Raw genomic sequence first — 23297 nt, 5'->3', positions numbered from 1 at the left:
TTTCCCAGCCAGTGCTGCTGCCGCCGAGCCCCGCAGGAGGACGAACCGGCGCTTCTCCTGAGCAATAGCAGCTGCAATCTTGCTGCCTCTCCACGGCCGCTGCTGGCCTCCTTCCTTGGGCAGCTTGCACTGGCTGCTGGAGAGCAGGTGAAGAAGAGGAGAGGCTGTCGTCACTGTGACCCAGCCCCCCATGATGTGCTAATTCTGAGGGGCAGGAAGAGGACAGGGGGAGCAGAGTTCAAGGAGTCTTCATTAAAAAAGAAAATGCTTTGTGCATCTGCATCTAATCTTGCCCCTTTCTAAAATGTATTTATCAGTGTCCTTTTTTTCTTTCTTTTTGTAAATCTACCAGTGTGGTAGAGCCAGTGTGGGGTAGTGGTTAAGAGCGATAGACTTGTAATCTGGGGAACTGGGTTCGCGTCTCCGCTCCTCCACATGCAGCTGCTGGGTGACCTTTGGCTAGTCACACTTCTTTGAAGTCTCTCAGCCCCACTCACCTCACATAGTGTTTGTTGTGGGGGAGGAAGGGAAATGAGAATGTTAGCCACTTTGAGACTCCTTCTGGTAGTGATAAAGCGGGATATCAAATCCAAACTCTTCTCTTCTTCTTCTACCATAAAATTAAAGAAAATCAGGATTACGGGGTAGGATGGCAGAGGGTGTGTGTGCTGTGTCCCATTGGTGAAGTGGTGGTAGGAACTCACCCTTCTTCTGACAGGAAATGCTCTGGGGGCAAAAAATGGAGCATCAAGGAGGGTCAGTTGTGAGGGAGAGAGAGTTGTCCCTGTTTTCATCTGAGGTATGTAGGAGGGCATGCTGGGGTACCAGTAGCCTTCCAAATGTCATTGGAATCCAACTCCCTTCAGTTCCAGACACCAAGGCTAATGGTTCGGAGTGATGGGAGACAGAACCCAGCCACACCTTGTGGACCACAAATTCTCCAGCCCTTCCCTCCTGCAATCCCCTTTCCCTCCCTCCGGACACCTGAAACAGCATCCCTGCCCATAAGATGCCCTTGGTGGCTTCTCTTGTCCTTCTGCCTCCTGACAAGGGAAGCCCAGTACCAACCAAGGGCCTCAGCTTGTTTCTAAAAGGAGAATTGATTTCTCTCCTGGCTTCCCCTGTCCTTAGCTAGCGTTGTTTTAAACTAATAGAAATAATTAGCAAATCACAGAGGGCCTTTTGTCTTTGAGGCAGTCATTTTCAGATAATGGAGCACAGAAACCAACACGGTGACACAAGACTCAAGAGCAGCATATTGGAGCAACCTGCTGTGGCTTAAGCAGATGTTTAAGTATTTTCAGTATTGCTAAAGTGTATATATACAGTGGTAACTTGGTTCTCAAACTTAATCCGTTCCAGAAGTTCGTTCCAAAACCAAAGCATTCCAAAACCAAGGAGCGGTTTCCCCAGAAAAAGTAATGCAAAACGGATTAATCCGTTCCAGACTTTTAAAAACAACCCCTAAAACAGCAATTGAACATGAATTTTACTCTCTAACTCCATTGATCCATAAGATGAAAGCAATAATAAATATACTGTACTATAAAACAAATAAGACAGTATTGTAGATGATGAAAATTAATTTTTTTTTCTTACTTGCTTTGATGATGGTCATTGTTTGGAGGGAGGACTTTTTTCCATTTCTGCAGTCACACAATCTATCAATCAGCTGAACTGGGTTCCACACAGTCACAAAAACAAATTAACCGAAAAGCCACAAAAACAAAAACGCAAAATAAATAGCAAATCCAGAAGCGCCAAATACAGTGGTTCCTTGGTTCTCAATCTTAATCCATTCCGGAAGTCCGTTTAAGTTCTGAAATGTTCAAAAACCAAGGTGTGGCTCTTGATTGGTGCAGGCGCCCCGGAAACAATAGCCAACAACCGCATCAGACATTTGGCTTTAGAAAAAAAAAAGTTTGAAAACTGGAACACTTACTTCCAGGTTTCCGGTGTTCGGGAACCAAGGCATTTGAGAACCAAGGCTTTTGAGAACCAAGGCACCACTGTATTTAACCCTGTGCATCTATTGTTGTTGTTGATATGAAAACGGACTCTACATATAGACAGCTCTTCCATATATTTAGGAATCTGATGAGGACACCTGACAATGTGATGGAGGCCTGCACATGTTCAGAGGCCCATACCTACTTTACAGGACTATTGTAAGGATTGTAAGATAACATATAACTTGGAGACTTTAATGTTCCCAAGCATTCGAACGGTGTTCTAAAGTTGCTCTTTTAAGTAGACTCTGCAACAAAATGCTGCAGTGTGTATCCTCACCTAACAGGAGTTCTCCTGTTTAAGGTTCCAGCCAGCTATCCATGTTCCCCCCTCCCCCAGTATACTCCATTTCACCGACCTTTCAGTTTTCTTTTCCAACTGACACTCAAAATTATGTGGCTGCTGGACATGTTGGATCCTAATTGGGCTAATTTTTTTTATTATTGTTGTTGTGGAGTGTTGTGTTTTTAGTCCAATCCTGTTGGCGCTGTTGGAGGGAGTGACGAATGATGCTACAAGAGTCAGGGAGCCCTTTTCATGCACATGTGAATCAGCACCCCAAAATCTACAAGGAATTGGTCCTTTCCCTCCATGGTTGATCTTCGAAGCTGTTGAGTTCAATTGGGAAACCCAGTGCTTTGATTTTTGCAACCTGTGTTTAAAATAGTCCAAAGACATGACAGACAAGTTCAATGGAAACATACCGTTTCCTGAATGTACAGGTTTAGGAAGGGGTCCAGAAATGCCTATTTCACCTAGTCCATAGAAACCAATCTTTTCCTCTCTCTCTCTCCCCCCCCCCCCCAGCGCCAGAGGTGGGAGGCATTGATTGTGGGGGCGGAAATGTCAAGACTGAGATGCTTTGCACGTCGCAGGTGTACGAGATCATTTTCACATGCCAAATGGCAATAAAAAGGTGAAAGCAAAGGCTGCGGTGGGGTGGAATTTGCTTCACAGAACAAAACAGCGAAGCACCTTTTCCCCTCCTGGGTTTTTGGAATAAACTGTAATTAAATTGAGCAAGCTATGACAGTGAAATTGCTTAAAACCTAATTCTCCCACAGTAATTGCATAGATACCCCCACTAACAACCACCCCACAAAAAAAACCTAGGACATTATCCATCGTTGTTTATCAGTCAAATGTGACACTTGCTCTTGGCTTGGCTTGTCATTTCCACCCCTCTGTAGGTGACAGTTCCAAAGGCATCTGCCTACCAAATAAATGAATGAATGTTCGCAGCTACAGATATTTCAATGTGTTCAAAAAATTGGGCTGTGGAAGATTATCTTCATCAGCACAAAAAGCTGGGTTCTTCAGACCCATTCTAAGAGGAGTACAATCCACTTCATTAAAGTGGACTTGCTTTACTCCACCCTCGTAAATATTTGCAAGGTGGGGGGCGGATGCTGGAAGAGCCTAGGAACAGCAGTGAGAAGTATTTCGAATTACTGATAGGTTTTTAACATCACAAGAGTGCATAGCTTTCTGCAACCTGTGAGTGCATGCAGGGAGGGGCTAATGGTGGCATGAAATGACAGCAATATAAAACGTTCAGAAATGCACACTCTGAAATAAGCATCCCAATGATGCTGGCAGCAGACAAGAAAAAGAAAGACCTGGGACTTTGTTCTCTGTCTCAACACACACACACACACACACACACACACACCTTGAGCAAATGAAAAGGTCTCTGCTTGATGCCAAAAAATGGTGGGCTAAACACAAAAGGAGATATCCAACAGTGACCATCTGCTGATGGAAGAGAATCCATATCCAGAAGGGAATAAAAGCAATTTGCAGCAGTGCCCCCTGCAGCAACACACACTCACCCTAAACTTGCTTCGGAGGGTTCCTCAACCCTCTGGAGTAGGATTAAAGGGGTACAGTGTTGATGAAAGGGTAGCGAAAATGCAGCTGAGAAGCTCAAATCACATATATGACTGGCACACGTCTTTGGAAACCAGTGTCCAGATTTTAACATTCAAAAACTTTTCTTGCAGAAATTTATAGGTGAATTAAAACATAATATCTGCATGCTTCTCCAAGCATGGGCTCACTGTCTCTTCTTTTAACTTCCAAACAACTGTATTTTCCTCTCTTTCCGGAGCTTAGCACTTTCACCCTAATGTATCTCAATTATATTCCTTGCAGCTCCTATGAGATATTTCCATTTTTACCTTCTCCTGCAGCTTTGCTCTCTTTCTTTCAGACAGAGAAGAAGGACTCCATCACTCAATTCAACTTAGCAGTGTTCACAGTGCATTCTTAAAGACAGTCATCTTGCTTCACATAAGTCTCTCCTTCACCAGATACCTCCCATGTGACCAACGTTAGCCAATCCCATGAGAACTCTCTAGAATTCAGTTACCAACCGATCAGATTTAAACACATAGTAATGCATAGAATGGGACGCGGGTGGCGCTGTGGGTTAAACCACAGAGCCTAGAACTTGCAGATCAGAAGGTCAGTGGTTGAATCCCTGTGACGGGGTGAGCTCCCGTTGCTCGGTCCCAGCTCCTGCCAACCAACAGTTTGAAAGCATGTCAAAGTGCAAGTAGATAAATAGGTACCGCTCCGGCGGGAAGGTAAACGGCATTTCCGTGCGCTGCTCTGGTTCTCCAGAAGCGGCTTTGTCATGCTGGCCACATGACCCGGAAGCTGTACGCTGGCTCCCTTGGTCAATAAAGCGAGATGAGCACCACAACCCCAGAGTCGGCCACGACTGGACCTAATTGTCAGGGGTCCCTTTACTTTGCCTTTATATACAGATATATGCAGAGAAAGAAAAGGGAGGTGGCAAATGTAAAATCTTATCTTCTGCTCATTGGACTAATTGTGAACAGGGTCCTGTAGGTCTGACTCTGTCATTTTAAGGTAAGCTTCCACTAGCCACCTATCTGCCATAGAAAAGCTTTGCCCCCACCCTGCTTTACATGAGAGGGAGTGCATCATGGCCCTAGCACTAGCACTGGATGAAGACTCCCGCACATAATGGTTCTAAGGATAAAATATAAAGTTACTTTCCCGCCCCCATCAAGGAGCTGTCAACAAGGCAGGTCATCCACAGGGCAGGCACACACACACACAGAAGGCACGGAATGCAATTAGCTGTTCATTAGCAGGAAAACAACAAAACAGCAGTGTCCCTGGTTTGTGCTAACTCAGTGTAGGTGTTGCTGAAACTTAGCCCTAGGCATGTCCTCCCCCTCTAGCCTCTCCTTCTGGATCCCTCCCAAGCAGATGAAGGATGTGTTGAGGAGGTGGGCTCCTCCTCTGGACCTATCTGGCACGTTGCTCAGCGTGCAGGATCCTCCTTGAGCCGGGAGTCAGAGAGGGACGTGGCGGCAGAACTGGGACTGTCTGTGTGCACTCTGTGACTTTCAACTTCTAATCCTATCCTGGACTCTCCTTGATCACTTGTCTCCTATTTCTATCAGCTCCTAGCTCTTCACTCCTGCTGCCTAGTGTTCCACCACCAGGCTCCAGGTTCTAAGATGTCATCTTCAGAGCCCTCCCCAGGGAGCTCTTGGGCTGGTGGCTCCCATTGTTTCTCATCCAGCCTGTTGCTGACACACACACCTCCCCACCATCTGTAGAGGCCTCTGTTGTTGTTTTTCAATTAACGTGCTATTAAAACACAATTGTAGTTTCTACAGTATGAACACGTTTATCAGGTGGCATTTACTTAAGCTCCATTTCCTTAGTACGTATTGTGTCACAGTGTCTCAAATCTCTTTCATAAGGAAGGGCAAGAAGGCTGTCAAGCAGAGTGACAGTGTATGTCTGAGTTGGAGAGAAGGATTCAGTTTCAGTGGTGGCGTTTTAATTGTCGTCTGACCCAAAAGTAAAAAAATAAAATCTGTTAACGGAATGATTATGGACATTTAAGTTGCCATTAAGGCATGCGTAAGCATCCCATAGACTAGGTAGATAGCTGTAGGCTTCACAAAATGACAGACCAGCCATGTGGCTAATTGCTTCTCATCATATTCAGTGGATAATGGAGGCAGGAGAGGAATCCACTCATAGCAGTGGGGATCGACTGCCTCTCAGATGTAATAAAACTTTAGAAAGGACTTTTTTAGAAATAGCCACTAGCAGTTTCTCTGGGAATGGTAGTAAAGTTCAAGAGCTTTCTTGAAAGGTCAAATACACCGTTATATAATTTCCTTGATGTTTCTTTGAGAACATCAAGCACACTGTCAGAAATGGCCTGACATCCAGACACTGTCCTTTTATGGGGTTTTGTTTCCCATCTGAACTCTCTTGTCCTCCTTTTCCTTTCTCCCTTCAGCTCTCTCCCCCAACCTCCTCTTTATGTGAAGTTGCTGATCAGAGATCTGCCTTGCCCTTTCTCTTGAAAGAACATATTTCAGCATAAGTGGCCGCCATGACAACTTTGTCCTCGCAATAATTGTGGGAATTAGCTTAGGTTGAACCCTGCTGGATAAGTATATATATGAAAAGTCTGCAGGATCAGGCCAAAGGCCAATCTAGTGCAAGATCCTATTCTCATAGGAGCCAGCCAGATGCCCATGAAGAACCCAAAAGCTACATACTGAAACATGGAAGTTAGGCTGGCTCCAGATGTGATGATTAAAAGAGGGGTCTATCATTGAGAATGGCAGCCCAGTGCTGCATCCTCTCCCTTCCCTCTTCACATAAGAATAGCATGTTGGATCCAGGCCAATGGGCCATCTAGCATCTCACAGCAGCCAACCAGATGCCTGTGGGAAACCAGGGAGCAGAACTTGAGCACAAGAGCCCTCTCCCCATCTGCGGTTTCCAGCAACTGGTATGTGGAGGCATTGTGGCCTCCAACTGTGGAGGTACAGCACAGCCATCATGGCTAGTAGCCATTGAGAGCCTCCATGAATTTCTCTTATCCTCTTCTACAGCCATCCAAATTGGTGGCCATGACTGCTCCCAGTGGATGCGCAGTGTGAAGAAGTGCCTTCTCTTATTTGTCCTGACACTTCCAATATCCAGCTTCATTGGCGGTCCATCTGTTTTGGTGTTATGAGAAAGGTCTCACAGTGGCCAGCCAGATACCTATGGGAAGTGTGCAACCAGGATCCGGGCGCAAAGGCACCTCTTCCCACTTGTGATTCCCAGCAGCTGGTACTCAGTGTTATGTATTCAGTGGTCTGTGTTTGCCTGAACTTGAGTCTGGACTAAGGATTCTGAGCCCCTGTGTTCTGATTTGATACATGATATCCAATCACATAACATTTCAGGATTTCTGCCTCTGCCATTGGACCTTAAACTCTGAGTCATGATTCGCAGCTTGGAAGTTTAGATAGCCAATCACACTGGGAGTGGGAGTGGCCCAGGCCTTCAGAAATGCATATAAGCAGTTGCTTTGCCCCTGTTGTCCAGTTCTGTTAGTTCTATAAAGGTTCTTGCTGTTATCACTGTGCCTTGCCTTGTGGGAATCCACCTACACTTCACTCAGAGTCATATCACTATCTTTTTTGTGAACTGAAGTGTCCCAAACACAGACCTCCCAAGCACCCCGAAAAAATGGAACATCACATTTTTTCAAGTGAGATCTCAGCAGCCATTTTGGGTGCTGCGGCGTTCTAGCCCCCCCCCCCCAGTTTTTTGGGTGGCTAGAACTCTGTGCAGGTCATGTGACATGAACGGAAGTGCATCTCAGAAGACACATGTCCCGGTTTCAGATCCAAAAATGTTGGACACCATGCAAACAATGTAGCTTCTCCTCATAAGTGCTCTTCCTCCTGATCATTTTTGTTTGCCCTTCTAAGTGGTACACTAGCCACCTGAGAGAGCCACCAATTGGTTCAAGGTAACCTCTTAAGCGTTCTAGCTGAGAAGGGATTTGAACCCGGGTTTCCCAGTCTAATACTCTAACTTTATACCATACTTCCCTGATCTATGTCATAGCCCTCTTTGCCAATGAAAGCACACCCCAAATGTGTGCAGCTGCATTTTCTCTCAAGTGTCCCCCTTTTTCTTTTCTTTTTTACTTTCCCTCTATTCGCCTCTCCTCTGTCAGCATATTTAGAGTGCAAGGTCCTCACAGCAGGTACCTATCTTGATTTTGTTGCTGTTGCTTACATTACCCTGATAAGCGCTGCGCACATCGAGGGCGTAATAACAGTTTCAATAACCCCCGTCTTCTCTTTTTGTCTCCTTTTCCCCAGTGAAATTTAGCGGCTGCTCTGGGAGCAAAGGAATCCAATATGAAACCGACAACTTGGACTTCAAGGTGAGGACAGATGGGACTATCTACGCCACCCAACAGGTGCAAATCCCTTCGGAGCAGACAATATTTATGGTGACGGCATGGGACCACCAGGCCGTAGAAAGCTGGGAAACTATGGTCAGGTTACTGGTGGGAGAAAAATCACAACACAAGGGACACAAGGTAAAAATAACAATGATGGCAATTCAGAGAAGGGGAGGGGAGAATTGCCAATACATTTGTTGGCTTTATGATGCCACAAGACTCTTTTTGTGGCACATTGTTTCAAGCTTTTGTGGGGGCAGCGGGTGGGGGGCTTATTTGGGGAATTTCACCACCTCCACCTTAATCTGGCCTTGGTGCAAAGTGTTAGTATTTTGGTCTATAGCCCAGAAAGGCTTGGGGCACTGTGCTCAAAGGACCTTGTACATCATTATAGGCCTCCACAATCTCTAATGGTCAATTAAAATGTGCAGAAACAGTGCATGCTAATATCTTGGCTTGAATGTGGGAATCGTATATTTAAAAGGTCTCCATGTTAACAAGCAATATAGACTCTTCTCCCTAATGTGCTAATTCTCCATGACCTGCGGGGTGTTTAAAAATAAATAAATCCCAGAAGCAGATCCTTCACCTGCAGTCTGAAATGGTACAATCCAAGACAGACTGTATCATGTTTGAATCAACCAAGAATGTCCGTTTCTGGGCTAGCTAGGCTAGGGGGAAGTGTCTGGAGAGGAAGCAATTATGCAATAGAATCAATGAATGGTGGAACAGTTTCCTGCCTCTTTTCTTCCACCAACACCCATGGCCCCTGCATTCGTAGTAGACAGCAAACCAAGGGCTACAATGTTTGCTCAATTTCCCAACAGCCTCTGTGGCCAGGAATAAACTCAGGCTGGGTGAAGGAGGGTGCTATTGCTGTTTTTAGTCTTTGTTTAAGAACCCAGGGCCCTGGTTCCATCCCAAAATGGTACCTCTGTTGGCTGTTGGCCATCCAAACATTAGAAACAAGGCGGGCGGGAGATGTGAGCAATAAATAAATAAATCAGACCAGGCATGTTTTTCCAAACAGGCACAGCAACACGCAGTAGTGAGACCCTTGTGAATCATTTCGCGGCTGTGAATTCTATTCCCCTTGCGCAGGCTTTCAGGTTAATGTAGCTAAAGGGGGGAATTGACTTTTGAGCTAGGTTCTTCCTTATTCTTAAAAGGCCACTCGATCATCCTTTAGATTGAACTTTGGTGAACTGGGGAGAATTTCTCACCCACTTCCTGCCTTCATGTCCTCTTTTGTGGTGATGTATCTTCCCCTTTGGTTGATATTCAGCCTTCAGACAAATGGGTGGAAAGGGAAGCTTAATTCTTCTCTGCTCCTGGAGCTTCCGCCAAGCCCCTCTTTTTACATTGACTCTGACTCTGCCTGTGTTGCCGACATCTGAATATGTACCTGAGGCTCTTCAGCAGAGAATCCCACGGCAATAAATTTCCCTTCATTGACCCCATTCTTTGGCCCTGTAGCTTCACAGACATGCCATTTGCTATTGAAGAAGTAATCCAGACTTCCAACCTGAAGATTTATTATCTAGAGATGGAGGACTGTCAGGTTGGAGGGACTGCTTTTGGAAAATTAGCTGCCAGCTCATCCTGACCTTTAGGGAAAGCAATGACTGCATAGGCTCTGGGACGGGGCGGGGGCGGGGGATTTTGTGAAGAAGGACTTAAGGCACAGGTTGTGTTTAGCTTGCGGAAGTGAAGACTTGAGGGGGTAGGGGGAGCAGGATGGCATAATACTCTAAAATATCTGAAGAGGGCAAAGACTTGTTTTCCGCTCACTCCAGAGACCAGGTCAGATATAGCAACTTGATGTTATAGACTGTACACCAGTGTGGTGTAGTGGTTAAGAGCGGTAGTCTTGTAATCTGGTGAACTGGGTTCGCGTCTCCGCTCCTCCACATGCAGCTGCTGGGTGACCTTGGGCTAGTCACACTTCTCTGAAGTCTCTCAGCTCCACTCACCTCACAGAGTGTTTGTTGTGGGGGAGGAAGGGAAAGGAGATTGTTAGCCGCTTTGAGACTCCTTCGGGTAGTGATAAAGCAGGATATCAAATCCAAACTCCTCCTTCTCCTGTAGATTTTAGTTTAAACTGCTTAATGGTAAGAGATGTTCATCAGATTCCTGGTCACTCTACCACCCTAAAGGTCTTCAGTCAGAGACAGAACATTCATCTGTCAATCCTTTTCTGGAAGGTAGGTCTTGGACCAATGCCTTCAAGTTACAAGAAAAGAGATTCCCACTGAACATCATACGCATATATGCATACCCAAAGCTGCTTCAGGTCAGCTCAGGGCAGTGCAAGGCAAATCAGGACCCTGAACAGCTCCCAATAGGAACTGCTGGCTGAGCTTTTGGAGATGTTATCTGGAGTTTGGGAAGGCTTTCTTTTCCAGTGAGAGCCAGTATGGTGTAGTGGTTAAGAGCGATAGTCTCATAATCTGGGGAACCGTGTTCGTGTCTCCGCTCCTGCACATGCAGCTGCTGGGTGACCTTGGGCCAGTCACCCCTCTCTGAAGTCTCTCAGCCCCACTCACCTAACAGAGTGTTTGTTGTGGGAGAGGAAGGGAAAGGAGAATGTTAGCCGCTTTGAGACTCCTTAAAGGGAGTGAAAGGCGGGATATCAAATCCAAACTCTTCTTCTTCTTCTTCTTCAGTGATCATGCCACCCTTGGTGAGCAGTCTGCAATTCTTGTGTGGCCAAGGAGCTAGAGGGGCGCCATCCCCTGGGTCTGAGGGTGATGGGGGAACAACATCCTCCGAGTGGGATAGTGAAGAAGGGAGTGAAGAAGGGATTATTTTTGTGCCTGTATAGCTCAGTTGATTAGAGCATGAAGAAGAAGAGTTTGGATTTGATACCCCGCTTTATCACTACCCTAAGGAGTCTCAAAGCGGCTAACATTCTCCTTTCCCTTCCTCCCCCACAACAAACACTCTGTGAGGTGAGTGGGGCTGAGAGACTTCAGAGAAGTGTGACTGGCCCAAGACTGACCCAGCAGCTGCATGTGGAGGAGCGGGGAAGCGAACCCGGTTCACCAGATTACAAGTCCACCGCACTTAACCACTACACCACACTGGCTGATGGTGCTGATAATGGCAAGGTTGCAGGTTTGATCTCTGTATGAGACAGCGGCATATTCCTGAATTGCAGTGGTTTGGAGTAGATGAATTTCAGGGTCCCTTCCAACTCTACAATTCTATGATTCTATTGAAACTGAGTCCTTCATAGAGCAACACTGTTTTCATGCTTTTTGCAATTGAGCCGGAGTGCCCTATACTCTGCAAATAGGAACACATTTCGTTTCAGTATTACAGATCACACTGTCGTCTCGAGTGAGCTACTTAAAATTTCTCCCCGGTGAAAAGAATACAAGCTGCAGTGCATTTCAACTTTAGCAAAATATTTGATTGGAAATTTGTGGAATATTAATACAAGCTGAACTCTGGTTCAAGACAGAGAGAACTCTGGCTTTTTAAAATTCACATCATTCTTTTCTTAAAAGCCTTATTAGTGTGTAGTTGGAGGGTGAAAAAACAGTGGAAAACAAGACTAATGACCAAGGTCACAGACTGTATTATTGTGTGTCATCATAGTGGGAGGCTGAGCTTCTGCTTCATTTAAAGCTTCCTGCTTCACTTTTATGAACAAAACAAGAGTTTTGTTTGCAAAAGAAATGAAACAGGTTCATGGGATTATTTGAAGGATATCAAACAGCACTGAAACTAAACATTATCAAGTCAGAATCCCAGTGCTTTTGAAGCATTGACCCTGACACGTCTGTTCAGGGAAATTGATCTGGTATGTTGTTTTTCAGAAATCCAATAGAAATAAAACAAACATGCACACACTTAGCGGCCACTGAAGGTTATGCACAGAGTTGTTGTGTTGTTGTTGTTGTTTTTTTGCAGTAATTAAAATATGCTTTTTGTTACATGCTGGGTCTCCTCTCACATGTTTCTCTGAGGACAAGAGTAGACAAAGAATTCTTCATATGGTGAATCTACAGCTAGACTGTAGTTCTGCATGATGTAAGTGGGGGATTGGATGTCTTAATAGGCATGCAAATAGCACACACACACACACACACACTTCATTAAGCAAAACCTTCTTCAATAATCAGAATATAGTAAGGATGTAACATAAGCATGCTGGATCAGGCCCACCTAATCCAGCATCCACAGTGGCCAGCCTGCAAGCTGGGCATGAAAGCAACAGCATTCTTTGCCCACTTGCAGCTTCCGGCAAGGATGATAATAAAATAGCATTTCTAGGTCTTCTCAGGGTTCAACTTCTGTCTAGTCAGTGGCCTTGATCCTCCAGCTCATTAATGCTAGTCCTAATCAGAGTAAACCTGCTGAAAATTAATGAACATGCTAAACTTAGGTTCATTAATCTCAATAGAACTTCTCTGACCTACAACCTACAGCACCTTGTTTGAGATTGAGCCCATGTTTTCCTAGTGCCAGTCGATTCCAGAGCTGCATGATCATAGTGGAGAACCTGTGGCCCCCTAGATGTGATTGGACGACAACTCCCATCACCCCTTATAAGTCATACTGGCTCAGAGTAATGGGGGGGGGGCACAGGTTCTCTATCCTTGCCTTAGAGAAGGCATCGGCAAACTTGGCCCTCCAGATGTTTTGGGACTACAATTCCCATCATCCCTGATCACTGGTCCTGTTAGATAGGGATGATGGGAGTTGTAGTCCCAAAACATCTGGAGGGCCGAGCTTGCCTATGCCTGCCTTTGTGGCGTGCTCTACAATATCAAAGTGTCAATACTCAGAAAAGTGACCTGACCAGGGGACAATATCATTGGACAGCCTATAGAATTTTTGTAAATCCATAGATAACTGACCGTGCATGTGGTGTTATTTGCTTTGCTTCACATTGCCTAAAGGAGATGCAGTTGTTTATTAGTTGCCAAGTAACCTTTTCCACTTACAGAGATGGACCAAAACATGTTGGTGCTTAAGGCAGAAAATCCATATGGTGGTGATGATAAATTGATGATAAGCTAAATAATTCACCATTTCTTGCTATTTAATTGGACTCTGTCATCTTGCCCAATGATAAGCTGGGTCCCGGTCACCCCCTTGAAACAAAGCGTAGTATTTTCATCCCTCTCCCCAGCAAACATTTCAGGATATGTTTAAGCAGAATGGCGGCAATATCTGTGGGGAGAAGCCTGGGCACAAGCAGTTCAGTAGGAACCCCTGTTAGCATTAATCCTGGCTCCCTGTGGTGGGGTTTAGATCTGAACGTTGTCTGTCATTGAAAATTCCCTACAATGCCTGATGTAGCAACATTCCAAGACATTGTGGGGCACTTCAAATGGCAGCTGATGTAGAAGAAATCCCAGCTTCTTGAGGCTGTCTGTTCAATGGCAAAGTCTATGGCATTCCAACAATATTTTTCATGCTAAACAGACCCTTAAAGTAAGCTTTCTCTCTCTCTGCCCCCAGCTAATCCAAGTGGTGTTATGAAACTGTAAGAACTTTTCAGGGTGGTCCCTCCCCCCCCCCCCCGTTTTCTCTTTTTGGTTGTTCACTCTTGCAAGAAACCTGATAGCAATTCAATTAGAAAATGCAAATGAGGTCACAGATTTACCACCAGAGTGCTGAATTACCGCCTCTCCCCCCCCCCCTCCACGAAAGTGGAGTGATATTCTGGAATAACAGTAAATACTTAAGATAAAAGTTTTTTCACACTGTTCTCATCCAACTGGCTATTTTTACAGTTGAATGTGTTGATGGCGCCTGTGGGTATATTCTGCAAAAGGAAGAAATGGGGGGGAGAGAGAAAACCTTGTTTATGAAATGAATAATTTGGCCTTCTAGCTCATGTCAGCATTTATGAAAGATACACTTGAATGAAATTGCATTCCCAGGGAAAAGGGGAAGCCTTTTTATTTCTCTCTTTTTCCTGGGCATGGCTTATAAGGGCTTTCCTTGTGGATATCTTAGGAAGCATGAATTTGCTGGCTTAATGAAAGTCAGTTGATCAAAACCACAAATACTAGATAGGTTGTTGAGGAGTTACATCTTTGTTAAGCAACCACCATGTGTCCTATGCTGGGGAAGGGAACCTCCAGGTCAAGGATCAGATGTGGTCCAGCAGGGGTGCAAATTTGGCCCGTGAGACCCCACATCAGATGTGGGGCAGGTAGAAACATGGCTGATTGTGTAATCAGGAGTCTTAAAGGGTGCATTGGCAAGGGAAGGTGGGCTTGGGCTCTTCTGCAGCTGATAGAGGGCTGATCCTTCAGTTCCCAACAGCTGGTTGACTGTTGATCACTTGGGAACCACTGTGGAATCAAACGTCAACCCAAACACCCAAACAATCACTGTGTAATGGATTTTGACAGGTGGTGGGGGGGTCAGCTGATGTCATGATGCTACCATGCAATTGATAGGTAGGTTGTCCCACCCACCAATCAGAGTTGTCTCATGTAGGTACACTTTTGCCCATGAAGCCGAAAATTCCTCTTGAAAGTCAATAATGAGTGAGACAACCTCACCAGGCCAAAGAGCGCACTATATGCTAGTATTAACATCTTTAATTGGGCCCAGTCGCTCACTGGTAGCCAGCACAGTGCTTTCAGGTCTGATGTCACATGGTCCCTGTTAAGTTGTGGGCGAACATATCAGACGACACAGTGATTCTTCCAAAGCAGCTCTTTATTTGTAAGCTGGAATAGAACTGAATTGAGGAGCTCAGTCAGCCTGCTTATATAGAGCTCCAGAACAATGTAACTGTTGCCATTTTCTAAAACTATCCAATCACTGAATGTCACTTTCGATCCTTCATTTGCATAACTATCTACAGTATCCCCCTGCTGGCCCAGGGTGAGAACTTCAGTACATAACACCCCCATCCTGCTGTCCCACTTACCAACCTAGCAGCCACATTCTGCACTGGCTGCAGCCTCCGGCCTATCCTCAAGGGCGGCCCCATTTACAGCACAGTATAGTAATCCAGATGGGAGGCCATCAGAGTATAAACAACTGAGGCCAGGCTAAGACAGATATATACATCCATCTTGTTATATGTGAGGTACTTTCTGCCACATCACCCAGGCAAGCCATACTCATAAATAGATCTGTTAGCACACAAATATGTTCACTTTGACAGAGCTCTCATTTGCTCAAGGTATAAGGCATTGAAGAGATAATATGCTAATCTTGTCAAGGTCCTGAAATGTATTAAAATCTCACCCCAAGGTGAAATTTCTTTGCTGCCTGCCTTTCATAAAACCGAGCCACCCATGCACTAATAAATCACTTCTCTTGAACAAAAGAAAACAAACACAGAGACCCAGGTATGCCTGCTCATGATGTATGTTTCTTACCCTGCCTGATCGCAGCCCTTTGACCTCCAGTTTCCCTGTTTCTTATTTCTGCCTGCCAATGTCACATTATGCCACATCAAAAAGTTTATGTAAACAAAAGCGCCATAAAGAACACCAACACCCAACATCCACAATCACCGTTGTGATGATTCCTCATGGTTAAAATATATGAGATTCTATATAAGCAAGTTTCCAGAGGCAGGAGTTTTAAGAGCAACCTTGAGAAGAGATTTATAGGAAGGAACACAACCTGAAACATTGTGGGGTGTTGTTGTTGTTTTTAAAGCACTGGGCTGTAAAAGAGTTCTGTTGAATCAGGCCAGCAGCCCACCTCGACCAGCATCCTCTTCTCACAAAGACCAACCAGAAACCCTTAGGAAACCTGTAAGAATTCGGAAGCTTTACAGTGGCACATCTGGTTATGTACTTAATTCGTTCCGGAGGTCCGTTCTTAACCTGAAACTGTTCTTAACCTGAAGCACCACTTTAGCTAATGGGGCCTCCCACTGCTGCCGCGCCGCCGCCACGCGATTTCTGTTCTTATCCTGAAGCAAAGTTCTTAACCTGAGGTACTATTTCTGGGTTAGCGGAGTCTGTAAGCTGAAGCATATGTAACATTGCAAGACGAATGCCTCGCAAGACGAAAAACGCGCAAGACGAAAGAGTTTTCCGTTTTTTGAGTCGTTCTGCAAGACGAATTTCCCTATGGGCTTGCTTCGCAAGATGAAATGTCTTGTGAGTTCTTGCGAGTTTGTTTCCTTTTTCTTAAAGCTGCTAAGCCGTTAATAGCCGCTAAGCCACTAAGCCATTAATAGCCGCTAAGCCGCTAATAGCCGTGCTTCGCAAGACGAAAAATCCGCAAGACGAAGAGACTCGTGGAACGGATTAATTTTGTCTTGCGAGGCACCACTGTACTGCCTCCAACCACAGAGGCAGAGCATAGCCATCATGGCCATGTTGGGATGCTTCCAAGGAATCAGGGGCATTTGGCAGCACCCCAGCTGGCTCCAGCCCACTGGCCAGTTGGCGGACAATCTCCAGTCTTTGGATCAGCATGTAACTGAGACTCGAGCTTCAGAAGCTGAGCACGCAAGCCAGCAGAGTAAAAGCTCTTCGCAACAGAAGGGCAGATAGAGGCTGTGTGAAGCATATTTGCAAGCAGTTTATTCAGACAAAGGGGAAAACATGTCTTCTCCCTTTCGTGTCCAAGCAAGCAACATAAGCAAAAGCTATACACAAAACGGAAGTTCACAGCAAGCTGTGCTGGAGTGTAAACAGGCATGTGACACACAACAGCCTGTTCCTCTTAAGGTGTAACGGAATATCTTAACAGGCCAGTAGCCATTGGGAGCCTTACCTTCTCTGAATTTTTCACTTCTCAAGTTAGCCACCATCACTGCCTCCTGTGGGAGCAAGTTCCATAGTTTATATCAACGGTAGAGCAATAGCCTTGCATGCAGAAGCTCCCAGGTTCAATCCCCATCATCCCCAGGTAGGACCAGGAGAGATTCCCTACCTGAAACCCTGGAGTCAGTTTACACAACAGTGGGGTCTGACTTAATATAATTTAACTTCCTCTGTTCCCTTCAGTCACATTTTCCTTCTTTTGTCGACTGGAGAGCATAGAGCCAATGTCCATAGATGCTGTTTTTGGTTTGCATACAACCACTTTAGTTGTGCTAAGAATAGACCCTATTGAAATTAAGGAATATAACTAATTTATATTTGAATGGGTCTTGAATGGGTCTTGAACTTACTTGCTTGCAGCTCTTTGATTGTGCAGAACTTCTCCATCCTGCTCAAGGTGTGGTTCAACAGCCAAAAGAGTTGCTCCATAAAGAGGTCTTTCATCACCTCTAGAACATATTGAGGGCCTCTTCTGGCAGATGCTTGCTTAGCAGCGCTGCTGTGACCCTGCTTTGGTAGTGCTGGGTCAGTTGGGAGAAGCTGACAATGGGTGCCTCCAGACTGTCAATATTTTGCAGGAGGAATTCAAGCGCATACCAAAGCATTAGGTTTGCACAATGGAAATGAAAGCTCTCTGCCACCTGAGCACCAAGGAGATAAACAACAACGCTTTTTGTGGTTTGGAAAATGGAAGTGCTTTGAAAAATGAATGATACAGGGAAGAGTATTCCAAATGAATGTTCTTTGTCATAAACAAATCAGAACAAATGCTCAAGAACAACTGGACATAGGCCACATTTGGGTCAGATATTTAAAGCAGGATTATACCATTTTAGCAATCATGACTTCTCCCAAAGAATTATTGGAATTGTATTTTATCACTGGTGCTGAGAGTTATTAGGAGATTCCTGTTTGCCTTATGGAGTGAAAATTGCTAGATGAATTGAATGTTAAACCACTCTGGGAATTGTAGCTCTGGGAGACAAACAGGGGTTACATCCCTTAGCAAACTACAGTTCTCAATATTATTTGAAGGTAGCCATGACTGTTAAACTGGGATAATAGTTCTTTGAATGTATGCTGTGTATGTGGGCATAGTCTAACCACAAAATAAGCTTTATGCAATTAAATCAGGATGAAAGCTCAATAAGCAGGTAATTTGGTGGATCTCCATTAGGTTATTTCTCATGGCAATAGCAACTCTTCCAGAATGTAAGACACTGACATAAAAAACAACCCTATATCCCAGGCTCATCCCATCTGACATGAAGTTTCTGACAAACCCAAATGACATTGGAAAGATGCTTCCGCTTGTGCTACTGAGATCCTCCTCCCAAATAACTTTCAGGCTATTGTATAAATGTTGCTTTCCATTTTGCACACTTTCTCTAGGTGTGCTTGGAGCAGATGCTCTTATTGCTCTCTGCCCCCTTCACCAGATGCATTCCTGTTTCAGGTTAACTGACATGGGAGAAATCTAGTTTTAAGATGAAGCTTTGCAATTAGATGGTAAATATGAAGGTCTCTAAATTTCATCTTAGGAGACATTTGACAATGTGCTTCATGACTGCCAACACAGAAAGCGACAACGTTAGGAACAAAAACAAAAAAAAGTGCAATTCTAGGGTTTGTTTTTTTTAATTTAAGAAATACTTTTGACATTTGGGAACTTTTAAAACATGATTCAGACTGAGTCCTTTTTCGACATTGTCTTGACGGCTCATATCATTCACTTCATGCCCTGCTAACAGCAATCTAAGCTCAGAACGATTGTAAAGTCCCCAGATATTACCAGGACATTCAACTATGGCAAATGGCCCAAAGAGAAAAGGCTATGTTTTAAACATGTTTTGTTGTTTTAATCATGATTCTTAATTGTTCATTTCACTTGCATAACAGTACACACCACTTGTCATGGCTGCAGACCAGGAATCCTTGGAGGCAGGGTCTTTCTTTTCTAATGGCAGTCCCAAGGAGGAGATGCCTCCTCTTTCTGGTCTGTCCTATATGAAGCAGCAGACACCAGAGACCACAGCTCTCCCCTTTAATCCCAAGGAGACAACTCTGCCCCCAGACTCTGGTAGCAGAGGTCCACAGGTTCCTTTGAGGATCAGGGGAACCTTGTGGCGGTATCTCCCCAGACTGAAAACTCAGGGCCTAGTCGAAGCAAATGGCTGCAGAAGAAGACACCAGCCCTTTAAATGCCCTGATGCAGAATTCAGGAAATGGGCCCTGAATTTCATAAATCCTAAGCCTAGGGTGTAAAAATCTGCCAGGTGCCTCAAGACACTGTTGAGGCAAGTTGCATGTTCCTCCTCAGCTCTATGATCACCAACTGTGGTTCTGAAATGCATATCTAGAACCCTCTCCAAGGTTCTGATCTTACCATCTGCTTGGAACCCTTGCAATTTATGACCTCCTCTTGCTTGGCCATCACCTAGCCATGGTGGTAGACAACCTCATGGATTAGGATGCCACCTCTGGACTTCTGGGTGCCTATATTTTCACTTTCCATTCATCTTATGAAGTAAAACTCTTGCCTACGAGAGCCCGTGCTACAACAAATTAGCTAATCTCTAAGGTACTATTGAGTTGTTGTTTTTTTCTGCAACACAGCTAGACTTAGAATTGTATTTTTGGGTGTGATCCAGCCAAAGTTAAGCACCATTAAATCATATTACTTGCAATAAGAGAGATTTAACTATGTGCTCTATTCACTCACTTAAATTAATGGTACTTATGCATGCTTAATTTTGCTTTGATTGTGTGCTTTATGTTTACAGTACCCTTTCGAAGCTGCTTTAGATGGAGGCAGGTGGTTGATGTCTCTATCTCAGTAATGTCTTCATTGATGGGCAGCCGCAGCCTTCCAGAAGGGGAGGGGAAGGGTCTCCCCCACCCTTTGCTATCTGTAGTGCTATAACCAGAGATTACTGGAGTTGAATGGGGCTCAAGACATGCAATCTTGGTGGTTTCGCACTGAGCAGAATAAATGAAAGCAATGCAGTGCAATAACATCTCTTTAAAAAACATTTAAAAAGCAGTTATAAAGGAGTGAATGAGAAAGTATTGCAGCCTTCAAGCAAATTACAGCAGAAGCCTAAGGAATAAACTAGAAGACCGTTCAACCTTTTAATAATAATAATAATAATAATAATAATAATAATAATTATCATCCCCCCAATCTGGCTGGGTTTCCCCAGCCACTCTGGGCGGCTTCCAACAGAATATTAAAAACACGATAAAATATTAAAGACTTCTCTAACATTAAAGACTTCTCTAAACAGGGCTGCCTTCAGATGTCTTCTAAAAGTCAGATAGTTACTTATCTCCTTGACATCTGATGGGAGGGCGTTCCACACGGTAGGTGCCGCTACCGAGAAGGACCTCTGCCTGGTTCCTTGTAACCTCACTTCTCACAGTGAGGGAACTGCCAGAAGGCCCTCGGAGCTGGACCTCGAACCATCCGTAGTGCTGGTGCATTCTTCTGTTGAGGAGAGAAGCCATAGCCATAGCATAAGAACATATGCCTTTTATGAATGCATGTCTGCAGGAGAAATGATCACTGATGGAGGCAGTTGTGCCAGAGAAGGAGCCAAGAGGAAGCAGTCCTCAGACATGCTGATGGAGAGGGCCACATTATTACACCTGTCCATCTGATGCAGGTGGGGAGAGCACTTCTGCTTGTGGGGTTCCCATAGGCCACTTTGAGAACAATGTGCTGGACTCAATGGGCTGTTCAGCTGATCAAACCGGGCTGATCTTATGTTACTATCCCTGCTTCTCATTGGATTTTGTATCTAATGCTGCTGTTTCACTGATGCTCCATAACCAGCAAACCCCTACTGCTAGATCATAGATCTTCAACCAGCAGGTTGGGACCCACCATTGGGTTGCAAGTTCACATCAGATGGGTCACAGCAAAGCTGTTGCTGCCATGCTGAATTCCAGTTTAGGCTGACCAAGTGCGTGTCCAGACTAAGACGCGTTAATCTGACGAGGCACTCATTTTAACAGCTCCTATGAGTGCCGCAATGTGGCAGGAGAAAGGCACGAGCCATTTTTTAATAAGATGCATATTTCTGTGAATTGCCATTTGAGGATTAATAATGTGCATTATTAGCACTATTACATACAAGACAAATGTGAAAACATGAATATGGCCTCCATGTTGCAGCCTGGGAGTCAGGTCTAGACCAGTGGAAGACCATTGTGCTAGATGAGCCCAACGTTATTACAGAACCTGAAACAAATTATGTACTTCTGGTCTCCAAACTCTTATTTGCAAAAGCAAATGTCCTCTAAGAGTAAAAAAACTGGCCACCTCTGACTTTCATAAACACCCCCTTATAGCACACCAGATTTGCAAAGTGCAATTGCACTGAACATTCTGCAAATCTCTTATCACCCGCCTTCTTCCCTTCCCTTCCTTCTTTCCCCTTTTTTTGGTCATTATGAGATGTCTGTGTTAGTCTCTCACTCAGTCTTTTCCCCGTCTGTCAACCAACGAATCCTGCGTGCTTGCCAAAATTGACAATTTTTCTTACTAATTGACTCTAATGCGAACTGTTCTATGCAGCCCTCCTGTTAACTGAAACCACCCCTCCCAGAAAGTAATGAATTTCTTGCTTAACTAGCTGATTAACAGAAAATAAAAAATAAAAACCACCCTGCAATTGTATACTGTTCTGTAAATGGGGAGGTAATTTTATCTAATGAGTTCCTAAGCAAACATAGCATTCTTGATTGTGTGCCGCCTGTTTTGATAAAGGTCGCAAATGTGCCACAGCCTCTGTTTGCCTTTGGAAGTGCCGATGATCAAACAGTTTGATCTGGCACTTCAAGCCACCTGTTAGGATTGGTTCCTGTTTGCTTCCGAAATTAAGATACTTTTTTTTTTTTTAGGAGCAAAGAGGTGATTTTGTCTACCTGTACATATATCCCTTCCCAATGCTGTTCATTATCTTTAAAGTAGAAGTCAGATGCCCAATTCCCATTTCTTTGTCAATTAGCAAACACATTTTATGCAAACACATTAATTTAATGCCCTTGCTGAAGCGCTGTGCTCAGGAGAGCATCTTGCAGCTAAAAATGCCAGTTTTTCGGAGCACTTTGACACAAATCGTTCATGAATAGCAATTTGTGTTTTGATGCTAATAGGACGCGATGCGAAGCTGCCTTTGATTAAATTCACCACGGAGCTTACAACTATTTGTAAATATGGCTGATAGGTAGCCATTACAGCTTTTCAACAGGGGGACGGGAACATGCTAGGAAATAGAGGGGATGACACCCTGACAAAGAGAACAGCTTAACATCAATAGGCAGAAGCAAATCAAGGTCTGAAATAAAGAGGATCATTGGACATGGTAGTTTCGTCTACTGTTGCTGCAGATTTTCAGGGTTGCTGATGCTTCAGTTCTGGCAAATTCGGCAGTGACCTAAATGCAAACACAGTAATTATTTAAGCAAACAAGTGTGTGTGTGTGTATTCTGCTTTCGGTCCACAAACCTTTCATTTCTTCTGCATGACAATGCCAAATGAAATCTCACCCTATTTGCTAAAAAAAGATATAAACATACATACATAAGATAAAAAGAATCTTGTTTGTTACCTTTACAGTTGCCAATGGCAGCTGAATGTCTTGTACATGTAGAATAGAATTCATACATCACTCTGTTTCTCCACTAGCATTATTTTTTTTAAAAAAAAAAAATACCTAGCAAGCAAAGGTATTTTTTTGTTGTTGTCGGACTAACTTCAATTGAATTCTTCGCATTTCTTCTCTCTGCACGGTTTGTGGATGTGCTCCTGAGTAGTTACCCTGGAGTATCTACAAACAGGAAACTTTTCTAAAACAGCAAATCCAGTACCTTCTCAGCCATTGTCTGAAGTATTGCAGGAAACTGAGTTCCTCTGTCATGAAGGAGTCCATTCTGGTTGAGAAATGAATCCAGCACTGGCAGTTTGGGGGTGGGAATGTGTACATGCCCTGTCCTGAATACCACCACGAACTTGGTGCAGGGTCTGGTGACCTCAGTTTTGTGGGCTCAATACCACCCTCTTGGTCTGGCCCAAAAGATGCTAACCCAGACCCCTTTTCCTCAACCCATACTCCTCGCCAGTCCTGCTCTGCAGCCTCCTTGAGCACATTTTGGCATGCTTGGGATGCGTTCTTGAACTGTGATAACGTCTCTTATGACTCCCTTATTAGAACTGCTCCACTGACTACTAGTCTGCTTCCTGGCATAATTCAAAGTGC

At 44.5% G+C, this 23297-nt stretch overlaps 1 protein-coding gene across 8 annotated transcripts in view; it reads left to right on the top strand.

Annotated features, from left to right (window-relative positions):
• Positions 1–23297, top strand: part of CDH4 (cadherin 4) — a 796373-nt gene that overhangs the window by 464164 nt on the left and 308912 nt on the right. For 4 of the 8 annotated variants that reach the window (XM_083744192.1, XM_083744191.1, XM_083744198.1 and 1 more), the window contains one exon: positions 8181–8404. In XM_083744192.1, the coding sequence (XP_083600318.1) occupies positions 8181–8404 (224 nt within the window). The remainder of the gene's footprint in view (positions 1–8180; positions 8405–23297) is intronic. The other 4 variants (XM_083744197.1, XM_083744196.1, XM_083744195.1 and 1 more) reach the window with 2 other exon arrangements.

This window comes from Podarcis gaigeae, assembly GCF_964106915.1.
Source record: "Podarcis gaigeae genome assembly, chromosome: 6".
Lineage (NCBI taxonomy): Eukaryota > Metazoa > Chordata > Lepidosauria > Squamata > Lacertidae > Podarcis > Podarcis gaigeae.
This window is presented reverse-complemented; position numbering and strand designations above follow the sequence as displayed.